The sequence below is a fragment of the Tachysurus vachellii genome, chromosome 3, assembly GCF_030014155.1.
Source record: "Tachysurus vachellii isolate PV-2020 chromosome 3, HZAU_Pvac_v1, whole genome shotgun sequence".
Lineage (NCBI taxonomy): Eukaryota > Metazoa > Chordata > Actinopteri > Siluriformes > Bagridae > Tachysurus > Tachysurus vachellii.
Genome location: NC_083462.1, coordinates 28,140,484 through 28,163,536, shown reverse-complemented (window position 1 = coordinate 28,163,536; position 23,053 = coordinate 28,140,484). Strand labels below are relative to the sequence as shown.

General features: G+C 39.0%; 1 protein-coding gene across 1 annotated transcript; it reads left to right on the top strand.

Annotated features, from left to right (window-relative positions):
- The first annotated feature begins 742 nt into the window (after nucleotides 1-742).
- On the top strand, nucleotides 743-22,830 carry pinx1 (PIN2 (TERF1) interacting telomerase inhibitor 1). The gene is made up of 7 exons (XM_060866590.1): nucleotides 743-887; nucleotides 2,071-2,180; nucleotides 2,933-3,025; nucleotides 3,128-3,209; nucleotides 3,731-3,820; nucleotides 9,363-9,445; nucleotides 21,105-22,830. Exons 1-7 carry the CDS (start codon nucleotides 815-817, stop codon nucleotides 21,819-21,821), a joined length of 1,248 nt encoding a protein of 415 aa, XP_060722573.1. The 5' UTR covers nucleotides 743-814; the 3' UTR covers nucleotides 21,822-22,830.
- Nucleotides 22,831-23,053: the final 223 nt, after the last annotated feature.

Sequence of the window (23,053 nt, the reverse complement as noted above, 5' to 3'; positions counted from 1 at the left end):
ATCTACAGCATATAAATGACATACCACATACATTTTGCTATATAGTGTACATAATGGTATATAGGGATCTTAATACAAGCATAAATCTACCCTGAATAACAAAAGGATGCTTTATGCCACGAAAGCAAGCCGTGTGATGATCTACTGGGAAACCCTGGCTCCTGGCATTCATATGGATGTTACTTTGACATGTACCACCTACCCAAACATTGTTGCAGACCAACCAAATATGTGCTGTGGTATCTGACACCAAGACGTTAGCAGCAGATTGTTAACATCTTAATGTCAGATATACCACAGCACACCATCAGAGATCGTGGATTCCATGCCTCAACAGGTCAAAGCTTGGTGGCACAAAGGGGACCAACACAACATTAGGGCAGGTTATTTTAATGTTATAGCTGATTAGTGTATAAATTATTTATATTATACAAACCTCAGAACCAATTAATCCTCTGTTATAATTTGGACCTAAAATGGCATCTGTCAATGGAATAAAAGATATATAGCTCCAGTAAATAGACCAAATATAACCTGCATTTTTTAATAGTGCTTTAGCCAAGAACTGCAGTGTCCAAAGATAGTCTTTGATACAACATGTTTGAAAATTGCTACCCTAAATTGTGCAGATAAAATAGCCCCATCTAGTGTTGAAAAACTGGCAATACATTAAAACGTCTAATATGTCTAACACATCTAATAAGCCTGTCTAAATGATAATTAATTTAGTAATATCTATAACCAAAATTTTTTTATTTTCATTGCAGAAATGTAATACAGAAAACCCCCCAGCAAAATCGTGTTTCTTCCAATCATGCACAAGAAGGACAGCCTCGTGGTTTCGGCCCATGTGTTCCAGGACCCCGATATGTCCATGCTTGCTGAGCGTAAGTTTATAGATTATTGTACATATATTGTTGATATTATTGTGTTTTTGAAATTACTTTTGTAGGGAATAGGTGTGCGATGAACAGCGGCATTTGTGGCCTTATTTGCAATCATCGGATTTTCTTTTTATCTAACTTTCTGCTCTTGTGTTAGCATGTGTGCTAATAGTGCTAGCATGTGTGCTAATAGTGCTAGCATGTGTGCTAATAGTGCTAGCATGTGTGCTAATAGTGCTAGCATGTGTGCTAATAGTGCTAGCATGTGTGCTAATAGTGCTAGCATGTGTGCTAATAGTGCTAGTATGTGTGCTAATAGTGCTAGCATGTGTGCTAATAGTGCTAGTATGTATGCTGATCAGAATCAGTATCAGGTTTATTGGCCAAGTGTGTTTGTTAACACAAGGAATTTGGTTCCAGCAGTTTGTGACTCTCAAAAGTACATACATAACACTATACTATACAAGATAATACAGACTATACAAGAAAATACAGATGTGATACAATAGATATTATGAGTATTAAATATGAATACAGAATATATGACTGATCAGTTATGTACATAAAGTGTGGGAAGTTCAAATAACAATATTGTGCAATATTATGGATGATACATATACGTATGATGTGATGACTGACAGTTCTGATAATACTTATAGTACTTATGATAAGAAGCAGTGAATATAATTATGGTGAGTTGTTGATCAGGGTGATTGCCTGGCAGTTTTAGTAAGCAATGTTCTGTAGCTTACTAAAACTGCCAGGCAATCACCCTGATCAACAACTCACCATAATTATATTGTGTCCAGGGTGTGAAGGGTCAGTAGTGATTTTTCCTGCCCGGTTTCTGGTTCTTGTGTCGTACAAGTCCTGAAGAGTGGGCAGGGGGGTGTCAATTATTTTTTCTGCTGTTTTAACTGTGTGTTGCATGCACGCTGATGGTGCTGGCATGTATGCTGATGGTGCTAACATTTGCTATTTTTTGCTTATTCGCTCTCAGGTTTTGCTTTACTTTCATACTACTGATAAACAAACAAGTCAAATAGAGGAATGCTGATAGTCAATGGAAACTGGTTTTATAGAAAAATCAGTCTCCTCTTTATTAGTATCACTGTCACATACTGTCAGACTGTATAGTGATTAACTGACAGATAGCTGGTTTCTTGTCCTGTGCTGATTCGTTTAGCTCGTCGAAAGCAGAAGTGGTCTGTGGACCCGAGGAACAGCGCATGGAGCAATGATGAATCCAAGTTTGGCCAAAAGATGCTGGAGCGAATGGGGTGGTCAAAAGGAAAGGTAATTAATTACCTGCTTCAGCTGTAATGTATATCTCAGCTTTAATGAAAGAGTCCTTACTGACTGGATGGTTCACTGCCTGGGAATCAAACCTGATTTCAGAACGTAATTGGTTTACATGAATACTATGAGAATTCATCACCCTCACACTATGTAATAAAATCTAGCAATTAGAAATTTGTGTAAGTTAAGTTCAGGATAAAAAATAAAAATTACATTTTTATGGGAAACCTAATATTTTTATGTAAACTATAATTTTGTTTTTCTGAAATTCGACTGATCACTTTTATATATTTTTTTTATTGTTCTTCTAGATCTGTTACTGTTTTCAAATTAACTTGCATTACTTTTTATTTATTTATTTATTTATTTATTTTGTTGTTATTGTTCTTACTATTACTACTTATCTCTTACCGTTAGTCTTTATTCAGTCTTTTCAGGATTTTTTTTTTTCTGATTGTTGATCTGCTTGATTTGTACTTTTTTGCATGTGTGCAAAAACTTGTGGGCATGTGTGACTTGTGAAATTGCAAGCACATGATTCTTCTTTTAAACTACTACCAGTTAAGACACACATGATATAACTTACTATGATGGCTATAACCAAAGGGCATTGGTTGAACGTGTGTTGTGATTTCACACGATGCTTATTGGCCTAAATCTCTGGTAATTTTTAAAAAATTGATTTTAATTTTGATTTTTGCAAAATCCAAAATATGTTCTAAATAAAACATGCAACTACTTACTCTTAGGGTCTTGGTAAAAGTGAACAGGGCGCTACAGAGCACATCAAGGTTAAAGTGAAGAACAACAGCTTGGGTTTAGGCACAGCAATTAACCACGAGGTGAGAGCCTGCACTGATTTCCTGTACCTTCACTTTTATTACATTTGCTTTAACTGTTTGAGATACTGAATCATGATGATTGGTGCGATTATTATTTTCCAGGATAACTGGATTGCTCATCAGGATGATTTTAATCAACTTCTTGCTGAACTGAATAACTGCCATGGACCGAGCAACACTGAAGGTACATACGTGCTTGCTAATAATCTGCTGTAATGGACTTTTAGTTTGCTTCTGGGGGTGAATGTCAATCAAAATAAATGAATAATTAATGTTTTATGATTAACAAGGATTAACTTTTACCACAGAGGTTTTCTTTTTTCTTTTTTTAAATGCCACTTGGTGGTGCTGTTGTATGACAGGACACAGTGGACAAGCTCAGAAATTACATTATGTAGTTTGCTGCTAATGCTCTTAGAACTTGCGGAATGAAGTTGTCAGTATCTGTGCTAATAAACTTTTAATAAATAAATCTAGAATTCTGTAATAAGTCTCTTTACACCATGCAGTTTCTGACTGAGGTTAAGACCTGAACAGTGAAATGAACCATTGGGTCCCTTTTAAGGACTGTCACCGTGGTCATTAATGCATTTATTTATTGTGACCAAAATTTGGTATTGCTTGCAATTTACTCTGGAACTCTGTGTGTGTGTGTGTGTGTGTGTGTGTGTGTGTGTGTGTGTGTGTGTGTGTGTGTGTGTACAGAGCCATCTCCAGAACAGGCACAAGGTTTCAGTTTGGAAGAGAAATCGAAGACATCTAAAAAAAGGGTCCATTATATGAAGTTCACTAAAGGTGAGACTGTCACAGAGTCAGTGTTGTAACAGCAAACTCTCACAGTCTGTCTGGCACAATATGACCTGACTGAAATTACAGCACGTTTAATTGTGTTGAGTATTTTTTGTGATTGTTGTGGCCAAAGGCTAGAATTTTCTGAAGCTTTTTTTAAACATTTTTTTAATCTGACTCAATTAGCAGAGGTTTTTGTCCTCTTTTTTTTTTTTTTGTCCACAGAAATATATGAATTTTAGACTTCTCTCCTTACTCCTACCAGTAAAGACACTGCATGTAATAACATTTTATGATAGCTGTACTGACAAAAGTGAGTCGAAGAGGGTTTGTGGTGATCTTGGTCTGAAAGGGACTGAACAATTAAGCTTGAGTCAAATGAATCATTATGTGAATCAAACAAATCTTGAAATGAATCAAATGATTTGTGATGAATGAATATGAAGACATTTTCGGAGGTTTGCTTACAATACACAGATGATTTTTTTTTTTTTTTAGCTGAGATTAACAGAGGTAAAGTATTTGCTGAATATTACTGTGAATTAATAGGAAGATAAACAATTTTAGTTGCATTGACATTTTCATAAATCGTTATTTTGCACCCTGTGATCATGGGAAAGGGCTTAGTTGAATATAAAGTTCAAAATAGATGTTTATAATAAAGCTATAAATTTAATTTAATTGTCTGTTAATAAACTTTCTTGTACATAAACATGAACAAAGTATCCGATGCTCCTGCACAGTTGCATCATCATCAAAACAGAGGCGAGCTTTTACACTGTATACAAATGAACGTGGACAAAGTTTAAAATTTTTTAAATGCAGAATAACGAGAAACGCAGGCAACAGAACTGCCTGAACAAATCAGTGATTATTTAACCGCTGATGTTAATGAGCACTGACTGAGAGAGAAGAAATGATGAGGCTCATGTTGCTTTTACCTCAGGCACTGAGACAGATGCGGATGTGGATGAGGTAGAATTTCTCATTTCCTCTTTGAGAAACTGTGATTATTTCAAACTTTTTTTTTTTTGTTAGTGGATTATGTTACATGTCGATGCAGGAGGATTTTTCCGCAGAATTGTGATTTCTGGTTGATACAAAAACAAGTTTGCGTTCAGTGAATATAATCAAAAATGTCCAAACTTGACTGTTCCCAGGATTTAAAAAATGCTCGACGAGACTAATTTGTATCCTTGACTAGTCTGGGAAATAAATGGCCATGTATTTATTAACATGTTCCTCAGATGTTAACCTCTTTAATCTCTTGCTGCTGTTGGCAGGAGTAGCAGCAGCCTGCCAGAACTGTGAGGTCAACTTAACCAGGGCGGGATGGGCTTCAACCCACCTGCGCTTTTAGCTTTGGATCATGCCAGGACTTTCCCAACCTCACCAGCTTCACTCGAAAAAAGCGCTAAATCTTTTTTGTCCCCTTATTCACTGCATGAATCTGACTTTAAATCGGTGCATTCAACGGATAAGAGCGTTCATGTTTCTGACCTTTTTTTTTTTTTTTTTTTAAAACTACAAAACCAAAATTTCCCTCCTGGCTGGATGTTTTTGAAAAATGCCAGGAATGTGGATGAAAGGTCTCATCTTTTATCACCCACAAGTCACCGTAGCACACAGCTTAAAAGCACAACTTCCTGTTTCCTGTGAAGAGCCCTGGCTGATTCATTTTGCGGCTGAAAATGGCCTCAATCAGCGCCTAATGAGCGTCACAGATAACGGCGAGACTTGGAGCAGGCCGCTGTTGTCGTGTTTGTGATTTCAGGCACTTTATTTAGCCTCGAGACGGACGTTTGTCGTTCGTACAGACAGGATAAGAGTGGGTTTTCCCAAAGGTTATATCGCTTAGAAGAGTGCACGTCCTTAGACAAAGTTTATTCCTGAGCCTTATGCTAGGGATAACTTCTGACCTGTGTGCATTTGAACTTTTAGTTGTCACAGAGTGGAAACTTTTGTCATGTTCAGTGTGTTCTGAAGGCTAAAGTGCACGGCTGAATTTAAGAAACGAAGTAGGTAATTATAACGGATACACGTTGAAGGTTTTACCCCCCCCTGAATGAGCTAATGCTCAGGTTTCAGTTCTCTTCCTTGTTATAGGATTTGGGCGCGATCGTATTTCTGTTGACTTCGTTGCCCCTGTCTCTCCTGACATGTCGTCACACCTCTTCATGCTGTTGGGATTAAAATGACAGCAGAACCAGTACTTCGGCTTTTTGTGTCCTAGATACCGTCAAACGCCAACACAGTTCCCTAGCAATCGATTTCTAACATTAAACTTAAATTACCGACTAATAGCTTTGGTGGTGGTATTTATTTATTTATTTATATTGAGTTTTTGAGCAGTTGCCATATCCTTGAGCTACATTACTCGGTTTGATAGATCGGATTTGTCCAGGATCATGTCCAAGACTCCTGGCTTTGGTTGACAGTTTGGGTTGCAGTGTGTTGTGTCCTGTCAGGTGAAGGATTAAGCAGAGATAAACCTGTTCAGGGTTTCTGTGGGGCAGTGAAAAGCATTGAAGGTCATAAAATGGATTAAATAGCATTAAATTATATTCCTCCCAGCATTCAAATTATTAGTTAGTTTTGTTTTTTTTTTTAGAAAAAAACAATATTAGTAATATGTTAAATATGGTCTTTAGGATTAACAACAGATTTAAATATGATTTAAAATATGAAGTAAAAACTGATTTAATGACAGAGTAGAGCTGTGTAGTAAAATACGTACGTTGGTGTGATAAACCCGTGGAACTGGTTTGTTTATTGCCTCCGGTCGGTGCACAATTTCGCTAAAGCCGGATTTTTGGATGTTAGAATTTTGATTTGCAGTGTTTGTAAAAATAAATAAATAAATATCTAAGCTATGCATGATGGTTGTCAGCACCGTTAAATCTCGTATGCAATCCGATATGATATGGTCCGATATGAAAGCCAGTCACAGAATTAAATACGTCTAACTACTTGTGTGACTGACAAAATTAAACCTCAGGAACTAATACTACCGCCACAAACACCACAACTGTTGCTTATACTTTCACACAAATTCAGAAATATTGTAGGATCAGAATCAGGTATATGATTAAGGGGGATGTGGTAGCTCAGTGGTTAAGGTGTTGGGCTACTGACCGGAAGGTCATGGGTTCAAACACCAGGTCCACCAAGCTGCCACTGCTGGGCCCCTGAGCAAGGCCCTTAACCCTCAGTTGCTCAGTTGTAAGTCACTCTGGATAAGGGTGTCTGCTAAATGCCGTAAATGTAAATTAAGCAATTATACCAATCAGGGGCTAATGAACATCAACTTCATATGTAGCAGGTTCTCTGGACCGATGAGTCCGATTTTTAAATATTAGGCTGTAGCAGGCAACAGTGTAGCATGGTGGAGGTTCCTTGCAAGTTTGGGGCTGAATTTCTGAAAATTCAGGATTAATGGTGTCCTGATGTGCCCCACATTTATTCTGCAGTAGGTCAATGACCCCAAACATACAGCTAATGTCACTAAGAACTATCTTCAGTGTAGAGAAGAACAAGTCTGTCTGGGATTACATGAAGAGACAGAAGGGTCTGCGGCAGCCTACATCCACAGATGATCTGTGCTTAGTTCTCCAAGGGGGGAGGGGGGGAATGGATTAAATGAGAATAATGTATTTTTGTACTTAATTTTTCTCACTTAACATTTGTTTACACCTACTTGTATATCTTGCACAGCTCTTTCTGTCTGTGTGTGTGTGTGTGTGTGTGTGGCATTAACACTTTTTAAAATGGCATTAAAAAGCATCAATTGGATTTGATACCTGCAGAAACCCGGCTGTTACGTATGCAGGCCGGCAGAATTCACTTTTTTGCTTTGGCAGAAATTGGAACATGGTTGAACAGGAATTTCTTGCCCACCGTATTCTTGAAAAAGACAGAGCAGTGCACAGACTGGCAGTCAGGGATGAATCGGTGTCAGTATAAGTTAAAAAAAAGAGATGTAATTGCTTAAGGAATAAGAAGCAGGTGATTATTGCGAACAACCTGCCACCTTCATCATGTACGTCATGTCCTTCTCCACCTGGATCTCTTGCAGGTGATGTATTTATGTATTTCAGCTCTGGGGAAAGGCACTGGCATCTCCACTGCTCACCAAAGGCACTAGCAGCGTAAACCAGTAACCCAGATTTAATTGGCCGTCCATTTATCAAGAGATCTGGGAGTTCTTGATGCACGCTGAACTCCAGCACTTTATCATCCATGTGACTGAGTAGGCCAATCTATTACAGAGTAGATGCATAAACCAGTTTTTGGACTGTTAGCCAAATAATTGGCCTGATTTTTTTTTTTTTCTTTTTTTTTCTTCCTCCCTTCTCTCAAAAGGCTTAGTAAGTCTTCATCATATGTGGCAAATATTATTTATGTTGACTGCTCTTTCAGTTAAAAACACGCCTTCTTGTTTAACAACGATCGTTTTCTGTCACTTCTAGTATGTACCACTCGTGTAAAAGAAAGATTTGTGTTTCAGAAAGTCTTTGAAATGCGAGTTTAAAGCCCTGATAGTATCTCAGTGTCTTTTTTGAGGCAGTTAGTTTGTTGGGTGTCAGATTAGCGAGCCCATCCTCGTGCGTAATCTGGTGCCGCTCATCACCAACACAACGGTGTCCTTGAGAACCACACATCATTGCATCACAGCACGTGTGAGACGTGTGTCAACACACAAGCACCAACATGAGCTTAAGCGTGTTTATGGATGTCATAGGGGAATGTTAAGAGTTCATTTTTGGGGCTTTATTTGATTTACCTTTAGATTAGGAGACAGCTTGTGTGAGCTTTGACTGTTTAACTTGCTTACAGGATAACTTGGTTACAGGGAGGCAAGGTCTTGCCTTTGAAAGGCAGAGAGCAAAAGCGCTTAGAGCAATAAATAACGGAGTCTTATCCGGAGCTGCTTGAAGGAAAAGGATGCAGCTGGACGAACAGGCTTGCAGGCTGAGACGGGCGCCTGCACTCTCCTGGAGCCTTTGAGCTGCTGGATAGCGGGAGGCGTGAGACGGGGGCCGCCCTTGCACCGTTTGTTTTTCTTCGTCCGCTCCATCCTCTGTGACCACGTAGCGCGCCCTCTCTTGCCTTTAAAACCTTTCCTCTCGGCAGGAGTTCAAAACTGTCCCGCGACCCTTATCCATTTAAATCAATAATTTACGCAGCCGAGCCTCCTTTTAAAAAAATACTCATTTGTCAACAGTTTCCAGACAGAGACGTTTTCTTTTCATGTTACAGAAAGCTCATGATGTCTCTGATAAACAATAGACTTTTAAGTAGAAGAGGTTTTTTTTGTTTTGTAACAACTGCCACCAGTGTTTTCATGCCCAACTCAGGATGCTTTCTCATGAAAGCTAATGAGTCGGGTTTTATCAAAGCACAGAGAAAGCAAAGCTTTCGCCCCCTGTGTCCAATATTAGCACTGAATAAAAAATACATACACACATACACAGATACACAAAAGCACAGTGACAAATGGAACTATTGTAAATAATTTTATCCTTTTTGTTTTAATCTTTTCTCATAGGAAAGGATCTGTCCAGTCGCAGCGAAACAGACCTCGCTTGCATTTTCGGTAAAAGAGCCAAACGGATGAGAAATCAGGATGAGGTAAGATAATCGTGTCTCATCTATTAATTTACCGTCAAATCAGCTTTATTTTCTGCTCCGTCTAGCTAGCAGAGGAGCTCTGAATGATTCCACTGTGGAAGCAGTGATTAAGAGGGAAAAAAAAAGTCACAAAAAAGTCAAAAGTCACTTTTGACCATAGCCTAAAGCATGAATGATTGTTGTACAATATTCCTGATACACGTTCACTCAACTTTAGTCTCCCTGTAAGCACCGCTGACCCGCTCCAGGTGACGCGAGTCGCTCGAGGCAGGCCGTGAGCTGATTATTAGCTATGTCATGTTGTACAGTACAGGGGAAAGTGCTGAAATCCCATTAACGGATTAACACCCCCCCTCTCTGTTCCACCCCGGTCACATCATGTACACCACAGCAGTCAGCATGTGAGCAAGCAACATCACCAGGAACCTGTTAATGACTGTCCTACAGGGCACAGGAAGTGATGGAACGAACAAAAATCCTTTCTCCTTCAAATCCCTGCGAAGTTAGTTTGAAGTTGGGAGGATTAAGGTGTTCGGGGCTTACAAAGACTTTTCGAGTTAACTTGGTGCGAGGTTGCTGATGTGGCATGTAACCAGTAGAGGTCCTTCTGTAGAGGCTGATGTGGGAACTGATCATGGATTAGAACATTAGCTTGTTTATTCTTTAGTTTTAGCAAGAATTTGTAATGATGACTTTGCGAATCATTTATTTTGAGTTCTTTCAGTAGGCAGTTCACTCAGTCACTGCTGATTTCTCAGGTTGCCCTTTGACCTCGGGTGTTTTTGGGCTGGTGTTTAATGAAGAAAATATAATTCAGTGTCTAAACAAATGAGAATGCTCTGCTGTACATTCCTTGTGTATGCATATGGTTTGTTCTAAGCTTTTGTCAAACGGGAGCGTAATATGTCAAATATCATGATACTCCAAGGCATTTCTATTAAATATAAAGTGTGCAGTAATCTATCTCTCTCTCTCTCTCTCTCTCTCTCTCTCTCTCTCTCTCTCTCTCTCTCTTTCTTTCTTTCTGCCTCTCTCTTTCTTTCTCTCTCTCTCTCTCTCTCTCTCTCTCTTTCTTTCTTTCTTTCTCTCTCTTTCTTTCTCTCTCTCTCTTTCTTTCTTTCTTTCTTTCTCTCTCTTTCTTTCTCTCTCTCTCTCTCTCTCACCCTCTCTCTCTTTCTTTCTTTCTTTCTTTCTTTCTGTCTCTCTCTTTCTTTCTCTCTCTCTCTATCTCGCTTTCTTTTCTCTCTATCTCGCTTTCTTTCTGTCTTTCTTTCTTTCTGTCTTTCTTTCTCTCTCTCTCTCTCGCTCTCTCATTCATATATATATATATATATATATATATATATATATATATATATATATATATATATATATATATATATATATATATATATATATATATATATATGTATGTATGTATGTATGTATATATATATATATATATATATATATATATATATATATATATATATATATATATATATATATATATATATATACACACACACACACACACACACACACACACACACACACACACACACACTGTGTATATATGCAAGCACACACAAAGTTAAGAATTTGAAAGACTTTTAAAGATTTGAAAATTTTATACTTCTGAAGATTAAAAAAAAAGTCATACTCAATCCTACTTTATCATAAGAAAGAAGGTTGTGGATAATTCAGTGAAGCTGAAGCGCATCTGATGGTCCTTTAAGCATGAATAATTCCTTCTCCTCACCCTGCAGGTGACACACAATGGCCACTGTTCCTGCTTTGCCCAAAATTGGAAATGTTGGCAGTGTGTTATTTTTTTTCCCCAGCAATCGTTTTGTTCTGGTTTGCTATTGTGCTGGTCAGGAGGGACTTCATTGACCAGATCGAAAACCAATCTGAACATGGGCACAATGGCATCCCATGAGGCTTTGCGACCAGTTAGGCCTGTGGAGGAAGTAGTGTGTGTGTGTGTGTGTGTACGCATTCATGAGTGCATGTGTGCGCCTTGTAAACGCACAAAGCGTTGGATGCATTCAGGGCACATGAGGATGTTTTTTATACAGTGCCTGCAGTTCACAGGAACTGTGTATCATTTTATGACTAACGTCACAGCTTGCAGTTACGGAACGTCGAGTGGGAAAAGCTTCTTGAGGCTGTGAGTCACGTTTTTGGTCCATTTCTCTTCTCTGATATCATGTGGCTAATGAATATAATGAATCCCATTATGTTTGTGAGTTATGCCGCACCTACAGTGTCAAAGCAGTGCGAGTAACGAGGACTTGTTTTCATTTTTGGTGAAGTTTCTGGGACTGTGGGATCTCTTGCTTCAGGTCTTGGCAGCGATCTGTCCCACCTCTTGCACCAGGGGTTTTCCTTCTTCATTCTGCTTCCTGCCAGGTCCTTATCTCACTTCACAATGCTCTCTGACAAACACACACACGTGCATGCACACGTACACGCGCACAAAAGACTGCCCCAGCACACCCCTGCTCACCGGATGCCCCGTTACTGCACTTACCCGAAGCAGTGGGAAAAGGAGCAGCGTGTACCTCAAGGATCCTGTACTTTACTCCGATGTCACTTCTGTGATGCTTAAATGCATTTCTACCAATCATGTGGCAGCAGCATAATGCATCAGAATCCTGTTTTTGGCTGTTAGGAGTGAACCCTGATGTGAGTTTCTGCTGTAAGCAGATACCTGATAGCTTAGTTGTTAAGGTGTTGGACAACTGATCGGAAGGTTGTGAGTTCGAATTCCACGTCCACCAGCCTGCCACTGTTGGGATAATTTTTTTATTACTAATATTGCACTTGGCTTATAGATAAAATAATAAGATTTATTAGCCAGTACAATAGTCATTCATCTTCATAATCATCTTGTAAATAAAACTAATATGTCATTTAAAAGTAGAAGACAACACAGCTATGACTTTAACTTAAAATTGACATCAAACTTAATTAATCTGGAGGTTACTTCTCACACTTTATTCACCCAGGTAATGCATCTTTTTCCAAGTGATATTTTGAGTAAATCCATTCATGAGGCCGCGCATGGAGTTTGGATCCATCCAAGTGTAATTTTATTTGTGTAGCGCTTTTAACAATGGACATTGTCGCAAAGCAGATTTACAGGAATATCAGTAAAATTCCAAATAAATTGGATAACCATGTGATTGTCAATGTGAGAAAGTCACAGCTTTTACATTTTCTTTGCATGTTAACGGAAAGCGCGTGGTCACCATGGACCAGCCGTACTCTAGGGGTTTTGATGATGATTTTTGGTGTGAATGCTTATTGCACAGACTCAACACAGGGATTTGAACATTTCACACTAGGGGTCTCTGCTCATCTCAGGAAAAACACTGTGTTATATCTGAAGCAAAAAAAAAAAAAAAAAAAAGATTGTTTGTGGGAATAAAAATGCATTTCCAGATAAAGGTGTGGGAATGAGCAGGGAGCAGTAGTAGCCATCTCTCAATCATTATATCTTTTTAACCATGTTTTTTTTTTTTTTTTTCTTTTATTTGATTTTCTTTCTCTCTCTCTCTCTCTCTCTCTCTCTCCCTTGGGGGGTTTAGTTAGGCTGCAGCATGGGGTGTAGGGATGTTGGAGTGGGTTTGATTTATCTCCCGCAGCCCTTTCACACCCCCTCCACTCCAGCAGGCCTGAAAGAAAGAGCCGAGTTTGCTTGAACGTGGTGCGGTTAGCCAAGCCCCAGCATTAGCTGAAATAAAACCCTACTGCCGCTGGTGAAAAATGTCCCGTGATTGGCTAATTAATCAGTCAAAAGGAGAGCGTTGCGGCCTGTGACTTGAGGGACCCTAGCGGGCGACCGCTGAGGGCCTGCTGATAAATGGACTCCCGCCTGCTTCATACATCAACCAAACTTAGTCATTTTTTACCACTGCTGCGTGCGTCAAAGCTGGATCACAGAGGCCTACACTTTTGGGTTCAGGTTTTTTCCCTGCAATTTCATCTGTTTGTGGAATTTTTGTCACTCTGTGTATATAAATTTTGGCTTTATAACTTAATGTGAATGTTAATTTTTTTTCTTCAAGTTAACTGGTTGAAAATTTAAGTGTGCATTTAAATATAAATATAAAAACTTTCTGAACAGCTTTCCTATGAAATCCACAATAGTTAGACCATGTTTGAATTTACTTAATAACATACTTTATACAATAACATTTATTTAGCCTATTGAAGTCTTAGTTTATTTTATATTGCGTGTTTAGCCACCTGTTGCTGTCATCCATTTAAACGCTGATGTGTTTTCATGCTTAAACCATGTTAGGTTTTTTTTTCTGTTCCCCTCCTGTTATAATGTGGGATATTAACACTAGGTGAGATGATGCGGATTCATTTACACACATTTTTTATTTCGTTTTTATACTCCTGATATACTTTCAACCATTGTTTGAAAAAAGAAAAAAAAAAAAAAAACAGTTCCACAAATACAGCATGATGTGCTTTATTTAAAACTAGGACATATTTATTTGGTTCTAGCTTCCCTTTAGTTTTCTTTAAGGCACTTCGATATCTCCATTCAGCTTGTGTCCAGGGTATTGCGGTAACCCTTGGCGACCTCTCTCACTCCCACGGCAATGCTGACACAAAGCAGCGGGCCCAGCGGGTGGCACCTGTATCCCCTCATGGTCCACCCACGCCCGTCCTCTTGAAGAATCGCCCAACAACTCACTCCAATCCATTCCCATGACGCAGCTGCATCCCCAAATGAGGCGGCGGTCACATCAGCATGGCCGCTTGGCAGATGTGGCAAAGCCACGAGGAGTAGCTGCATCATCGGACGCCACAGGGATGCCCACCGAATGTTTACTGACGAGGCGAAATTTTAGAGCAGCGGTCATCCCATCATCAGTGCTTAATGTGTAGAACATTTACTAGAGTTGCCTTATTTTTTATTTATCTTTATTTTGGAAATGGCATTATTTTGGCCATTAAAAAAAAAAAAAAGAAAAATCATAATTCTCACTTATGATTTTTTTTTTGGTCCAAACATCTAAGGAATATTCTGCTTATTAGATTGGCACACCGTGCTAGGGATCTTCTCCCAGTGGACATTTATACTACAATCAGCTATTTAGGACCAGAATTTAGTCACATTAGGGTACTATCAGAGGACAATGTGTCCCTTGCTGTGAAAAGAAAGCAAAAATATTAACAGCTGGTTAAGTCATGGTTGGAAAGTTTCTTTTCTGAAAAATCAATAAAGGCGCTCGGTGTCAATTCAGTTCAGTATTAATGTCCATAGTTGAAAGCACTACACAAATGTCACAAAGCCGCTTTACAGGAATCTAAACTTTGAGAATATTATCTTAATTTTTATTTATTTTTTTATATTCCAGCTTTATGTTCCATAATGTTTTTTATTCTCTTATACTTCTGTAGTCCCACCTCACCTTCAGGAGTGTGTGAGGTCATGTGGTATCATGTCTTTAGTTCAAGGAGCAAAGTGATGTTGTTGTTAAAACTAAAATATTTTTTATGTTGTGGTTTTTTGTTTTGGTCCAGCCATAAATCTTAAAAAAAAAAAAGGTACATATATCATAGACATATTAAATTTTACACCAAATATATATTCTCCCTGCCCCCTTAGTCCTTCACACCACATTCAGTGTTCATGGGCTAGTACAAATTTGTTAGGAGTTAAGAGACGATACGTCATCTGTTTGTTCAAGAGATTTGTTTCCTTGGTAGTAATTTATTGCGCACTTGGTCATAATCACTGAACAGTATGAAGACTGAACATTTTGTGGTTGCTTCCTTTTCAACCTAAAGCTTTCTTGTTTGGCTAATTTTAAAGTTATATTTGGCAGGAATTCAGTGTTCTAGATGAAATCTTACACTGTAATCTTGCACAATATTTAAAACTTACACAACCGTGTGAGTCGGCACGTTTAGTTCTTGCTGTCTGACCGCTTAACCACAAACCCTGTGTTTTGTTTGAAGTCAGGGAGCGTTAATTCATATCAGATAACATCTAATTGCCTTAAACAAAAGTGTGGCCTCCCTCGTGGCTGTTGGCAGGGCTCTGTTTCTGCCACCATAGAATAATAGAGAAACAAGCCAAACTGACAACTACCCTGTCCTCCCCTTCCTTTCAGTCCATGCCCCTGAAACCCCCCACCCCTCCACACACACCCTTCCCTGATGCCTCACTCCGTGGCTGTCTGGCTGTGCCAATCTGTTGACACGTACAGATTAGTGCTGCTGTGGAGGGAAACAAAAGGCAGCGCGCGGTAACAGGAATAGCCGTGTGGTGCGGTAGCTGCATGCCTGGGCAGGACTGCCCTGGCAGGGTGATTACAGCACAGCAGAGGAAGCTAACTGCCTGCCACTCCTCCTAGCTGCTGCTGTTCCGGAGGCCCTGGCTCATGTTTAATCACTGCCCTTTTTTAATCGAATAAATCACGGCAGCGTGGAGAGTAAAACAGCGCCTCCTCCATCTTGGGGCTGACACACCAGCTCCTTGGGGGGCATGGAAAGGCAAGCACTTTACAATGTAAAGCAAGCAGAATTTAGTGATGATGCCCTATGCAGAGTGTTGTGGTCATTTGTTTCTGGTGGGAAGTTAATGCAGGCCTCAGGAGACGCAGCTTTCGCTTTAAGCTCTTTTGTTTTGTCTCGCTCCCTTTTTAATACTTTATTATTTGAACCTCTTTGGTTTAATTGTGTGCTAAATAGTTCAGACTATTGATTTTAATTAGGCCCTACATATTTTTAGCTCACTGTCTTTTAATTGTTTTAATTTAATAGTTTTTTGTGACAAAGCTGCAGCTGAACCTTTCTTTGGGAATCTCGATCCACTGACAGCGTGTCGCTTAATGTAAACTGAAATTGCTTTGCATTCGTTATCCTCACAATTCTTTGACGGCACCCCAGTGAGCTTGTTTGAGCATATTTAATCGTTTCATTTGAATCTTTCATTCATTTACATGATTCGGAAAGCGAGTGATTTTTAAAGACGTTTTCCATATCAAATACGTAGAGTCTATGAACATCAATCGGATGCTGTTGGAGAAATGCAGGAGTCAGATGAAGGAGTCAGTTGGTGAGTTCCAAATGATAATTTCAGGGTCATTTAGTATCTTGTAATATGAGGTGTTAAGGTCCCAATTAAGCCGGATGAAGCTCTGTGTTGCGTGGGCGCCACCTGTTTTGCTGTCCACCCACATGAGTGGTATGAAGGATGGCGCGCCAGCGCCTCTCTCCTCATCAGGGAGGGTAGTCTGGGTAATCTGGGGCCGATCCATACACCCAGACCACCACCAAATTTATAATACTGGCAGGACAATGAGAGCATGCTCACACAATCAGCTTTCTTCCCAATATTGCCCTGATAGTATCTATCGGCTTGTGCCCATAATGGGCCAGTTTTAGGTTTATTTGGCATACACATAGTGCAAATCTCTGAGGACATAAACACTTACTTATTTTTTCCCCCATAATATAGCCCCGATTGAGTAAGCAGAACGGATCAGGGCAATAGAACCTGTACAAACGGTGACATTCACAGTGTGTCCATTTTTAGGGTTTGCTATAAGTATCTGATCTGAGTGAAGAACAACAGTACACGTCCCTCAGGAATTTGGCCAAACACAATGGTCCTTTCAAAATGCCATCTTATCAATTATTGTGGCCTTTAATGCTTAACTTAATACAAATAATGCTTAACTTAAATGATGATATTCTCTGCTCTTATAGAGTGTATATCCTTTTATTTTTTAAAGGTCTTTTAAAGAAACAACTTGTAACATAACTTGTAACATGCTCACAGCTTTATTTAAAATACAAAGACCTCTCTCGACATGGCGATATCCCCTTTCTTAAATATAGCACTATATCTTTGCAGTAGTTCGCCACCATATGCAGTCTTTAGTCCCTGGACACTCAAAGTTCTGGTTGCTGACACAGCATTCGCAATGCTAAACTAGCATAGTCTTTATTCAGCGGGGGGATATTGCTTCTCGTTTATAAATTAGGGAGACTGTGACATAGCACGGAGTTGGAGATTTTTGTTGCCGTTTTCAGCAGCAAATTAGGAGAACTGGAATACTGAATTTAGACGGTGTTGTGAAAAAGAACGACATCATGGCGTTTTGCTTTGTCGCTTCTGCTGCATGTTGGCATCAGTGCCATCTCCTTTTTATTTATTTATTTTTTTTTATTTTATTTATTTTGTGAGGCCTTTAAACAGCTCCCAGCCCCATGTTTGTCCCAGACCTCTTTGCAGATCTCTTGGGTCTGCCGCTGCCTCCTCCTCCTCCTCCTCCTCAGAGCAGCCTGAGCTTTGGGAGCGGTGAGCAGGAAAGAGCTAGTGGCTCATGCTGCTGGGGCCTTATCTGAGTGTTGCACACAGTCTAGAGAACACATCCTGTTCCTGGGGCCTCCCTGTTGCCAAAAGGAGCGTCAAGGAGAGGGAAAGGGAGGAGAAACGCACAGAACGGAGTGCGAAGGACTAGACGGAGTGGAGGGAGTTAAAAAAGGAGAAGCAGATGGTGTTTTTTTTTTGTCCCCATGTAGTTGTTTTTGTCAGCTGGGACCTCTTAGACACTTAAGCACAGTCATGTAAGGTGGGCTTACACTGTCTGTATGTCTGCATGCGTCTGTGTTTGTGCTTTTGGTTGTTTGCGCCAGGCTCCCAGTATGTGTATGTCTATGAGTCCCTGAAGGAATGCTACAAGCAGCACTTCTCTCACCACATTACAGAGAGATAAGGCTAATGGCGGTCCCCAAGCGGGCCTTAACCGTGCAACCACACACAGCTCACTGATGAAGAGGATTTCCCTGCTCAGTCCATCCCTCTTCTTCTCCCTCTCTCTCCCTCCTTCCTCTTCCTCCTGAGAGTAATTTCACAGTTCAAACTCTTCAAATGGCCCCCAGACGTTTCACCAAGCCCAATCACTTCTTCTTCACCAGTCTCGTTCACGTCTCTTCTACACAAACTGCGAGTTGTAGATTTTCCACGAGTAAAAGATAGATCTGAACTTAGAACTTTTCTTTTTAATGAATCTACAGCTGTCGTTTTATTTTTTTCCACCTTCTCTCCTACTGGACCACTTTAAAATATTTAAGGGAATATCTAAAGATGCAGCTAAAATGATTCAAGAGTCTATGATTTGTTTCATTTAATATTACATTTGATTTGTAGACCATATTTACATTTGGTCTGAAGGTGACCTGTCTGGAGATGCTAGTGAGAGTGAGAAAGTTGGCTTAAGAGCATGTGAGGATGTATGAATTGGGGAAAACCCTTAGCTTTAGCCCTTAGCCCTTAGATTTTTCCAGTTCAAAGCCTTGTTGAGGCAGAGCTTAAATCATGGGGTGATGAGTGAAACAGGTGCAATGGTCATCAGTGTCGACCAGATCAATGGACAAATATCATACCTTTCCATGGAGCAGTCTTTAGAGAGAGAGTCTTTGGGTGTGATGTTATACACTTTGTCTCATTTTTTAAAATTTCTTCTCTGATTTTAAATTACGTAATTTATAGCTATTACCTGTTATACCTTTTTTTTTTTTTTGAGCTATAAGTTCAGGCTAAGTTTGAGCTAGCATAAATACCACACATGAATGCCATATGTTATTGTCTACTGAAATTAGTGTACATGCTTTAATCTGCTACAATTCTTGTAGTAGTGCTAGTCTGTAAGGCTAGAAAAAGTGTTTCCATTTGTTACGCTTGTTTCTCTCTTTACAGTAGGAGCACATAAACAACCCCCCGCCCAAAGGTCCCTTGATGGGAGTTTTGAAAAATGCCGTTTTCATGGCTGCCTGTGACATAATGTAGAGCTCTGCTGTTGTTTAGCACAAGCTTCAGAGTGGGTATTCTTCACCCCAAATCATTATGCATTGAGCAGCCCATTAGCAAAATGAAGACGAATGGGCCAGTGGTGCTGCAGTGACTAAGTGTTGGCTGGGTACAGTTTAATCTGAAGCGCACTCCTGTGGTCTTTTCAACATAGTCATTGTGTCTACCTGCTGTGATTCGGCAGCTTGTAGCGCTACACAAAACGGATTCATGTTAATACTACCGCTGGATCGTGGTGTTTTCTTTACTTGACTGCTGACCCAATATCAAGCTGCTTTCCCAGGATCATCATCATCATCATCATTTGCTCAAATTTCAAACAGCTGCATTTCCCCAAGTTATTTAAAGGTCTTAAAATGTGACCTTTCTTAATTTTTTTCTTTTGTGATTGTATGTTCGAATACTCAGAAACCAAAAACTATATTGTGAAATTATTTTAAAAAAAATATTGGAATAAATATTTAATATAATTTGAAAAAAGTTCTGCTGCTGTATTTTCAAATAAGATATATTTTATATTAAGATATGTTATATAATAAAATATTTATTCTAGAGCAGTAGTCTGTGTTCTAGAAAAGGTCAAGTTTGGGTTGTTAAAATTTCAAAGATAGAAAAAACAAACAGCAGTCTAGATTAGATCAGCAGTGTAGATTAGATCAGCATTACAGCGCAGTACAGTAATTTCCCACCACATGATGCCTGTGCCTTTAATTAAACTTAACTACATCAGTAATTTCTGTATTTGCAAGACGCTATATAATATAGAATATTAGCTCAATAGATAAAACTACTGATTGGAAGGTTGTGAGTTCAAATCCCAGGAGCACCAAGCTGCTACTGCCACACACACATATTAAATGTATACATACACACACACAGTAAATAAGCTAAAGTTTGAATAGATTTATATAATAGAATATTTACAGTTGTGTTTACTGATTTTATTGTATTCGGAAATTTTGTGGGTTTTGTTGGAGGACCAAAGGACAGATATTTGCGATAGAGCTCAGCAAGTCATGCTCATCAGAGACACTGTACAGTCCCTATGTTGACTATAATTTAAGGTTTCAGTTTTAATATGGACTAACTATTCAGATCTTTATTTCTAAGCCTTGTGTGTCATCAGTTTAAAATTTAAAACCAGTCCTACTAGTCAATGAACTTTTAATGCCCTTAAATAGTTTTTTTGGGATCGTAATGCGGGTGTGTGTGTGGGTGTGTGTGAGAGAGAGAGAGAGAGAGAGAGAGAGAGAGAGAGACAGGTTAATCCTGTTGTTGACCGTCATGTCTTACCTCACACTGCATCTCTAGTTATTCAGGACCCCATGTGTTGTGTGACAGGTAATGTTTACTGCACGTGTCATTAAGGGCATATTTGTCTAAAACTCCAGCTTTATTTCTGTTTGCCTGTCAGACTTTTGCTCCACTAATAGTTCAGTTGTAGTTGTTGTCTCTTTACATTTTATGTGTAGTCCAGACAGGAGAAAACAGCAGAGCTTCTCTACTGACACTTAAGCTCATCCATCAAGGACACCAGCTATATATGTATTTAATAAAATGCTTATTTTATTTGTTCTATTTAAAGATCTTGGGTTTGTAATCTGTATAAATATACATATAATATGTAGTGATTCTTATCGTTAATTTATTAATGTTACTAAATATTTAACATTTTTATATCTAAAGCACTTTATGCTGAAAATGAAAAGTGTTCATATAAATAAAGGTTGTGGTTTTTGTTAAGGTGGTAGAAATTTTTTCATCAGATCCAGAACACCTAGATCCATAACATCATGCTTAACCCGAGGATTTATTTTATTGTTTCCACAGACGAGCAATGGTACCGATTCTCAGGAGGAGAAAGAGCAGGGCAGCGATGACAAGGACGGTCCATCAAACCCCGAGGTGGAAGTCAACACAGTGACCAGTGCTCTGACCATGCAGGAGTACTTTGCACAGCGTATGGCTCAGTTAAAGAAAGGTCGTGCTGAGAACCGGTCCTCTGCTTCCACTCCTGAAACCAACAGCACCCCACAATCTCAGTCTACCGAGGAGTCTCCCAACACCAGCGACATGGAGGAGAGCAAAAAAAAGAAAAATAAGAAAAAGGATCGAAAGAATGACCAGCACAGCGATGGGAGAAAGGTGGAAGAAAACAAGGAAGCCCCACTGACAGGAGGGGTTACTGTTGTAGAGCAGGCTGACTCGGACGGTAAGAAGAAAAAGAAAAAGAAGAAAGACCGACGAGCTAAAGAGGAAGATCCAGTGGAGGAGTGCTGCCTCCCAGCAGCAAATCAAGACACACTGGGGGACATAGTGGAACTTTCAACCGGGAAAAAGAAGAAAAGGAAAAACAAAGAAATTCCTACTCGTACACCCACAGACTCAACTAACAAAGACGATAAAGCAGATAACATCACAGACGACAAGGTTGTAGGTAAAAAGCGAAAGAAGAGGAAGCAGAGAGAACACGAGGAAGAACAGACAGAAGTAATAGAAGAAAAGAAATCCAAAAAGGACAAGAAAAAGAAGAAAAATGACAACTAGGGCTTTATACTTGATTGGGTTTAGGTGTGTCTATAGTTTTTCAATAAACTGAACAGCATCAATTGAGCTTTTATATAAAAAAAATAAAAACTTAATTTTTAATTATTATTTTTATTTTTTAGGTCATTCTGTCCTTCATGGAATAGGTTGCTTTGCTTTAGATAAGCATTTGTATAGGAAACAAATCAAATTAATTGTTTAATTTTTTTAAAAATCTATGTATTCATACATTTTTACACATGAACATCAAATTTCACATTGGACATCACTGCGTACCGCCTAAAGTCGGCTTAAACTTTAGAAGCTTTTTTTGCTCCCAGAATAATCCCAAATGTTACTCTCAAAAACAAAACTCCATGCAACCCCTGTAAACAAAAAAAATTTGATATTAATAAATCACTGCCTGCATCTTACTGAATGTCCATAGGCTTATGAGAAGGATGTCATGCCAGTGCAGCAATCTGAATCAATTTTCAGTTTTCATTGTTTTTAAAATAGTCATGCATCCTCTTTCTTATTGTCAGAGTTTTCCTCTCCATGGTGTGATGTATGACGCTACTGATGGATTGTAGCTCCCACTTAAGCGTTTAAAAAAAAAAAACATACCTCACCCATAAAAAGCTGATGAGCAAGCAAGATTTGTGACTTAAGAATACTTTTTTTTTGCCTTAATGTCAGATTTATCTTTCTATGGAAATTATAAATTTGATGCTAAATTCATCTGGCTTTCTTTAATTTGACTTTCCATTCAAATGAATTTAAAAGTCGTGCTAATGTACTTACAGGTTTACTGTTTAGAATGTCTAGGCCTGTAGCTTAACATCACTGACCATGACTGAATTGATGCCTGTGGATTCCAGGGTCTAGGACTAATAAACTGGTTGTCCCTCTCTGATTGGAGTGGGTACTTATAAGATCGTGAACTCAATGCTATGGTGTTTTGGTTTAGGTTGTATGAATTTTAAACATAAGCTAATAAATTGAAATGTTAACCAGTTTGCAAACTCTACCATGGAATTTCATTTCAAGTTATAAAATTCTAAAATAAACCTTATCCGGATTGCTGAATGTGATTTTTTTTCTCCTGTACAAAGTGTGAATGTTACCAAATCTTATGGATTGTTCATTGTGGTTAAGATTTTCCACCAAGATTGTGTAGCAAGCTTGTCAAATTAATTGCGGTATGTTCTCTCACTCATTTTATACCGCTTATCCGAACTACCTTGGGTCAC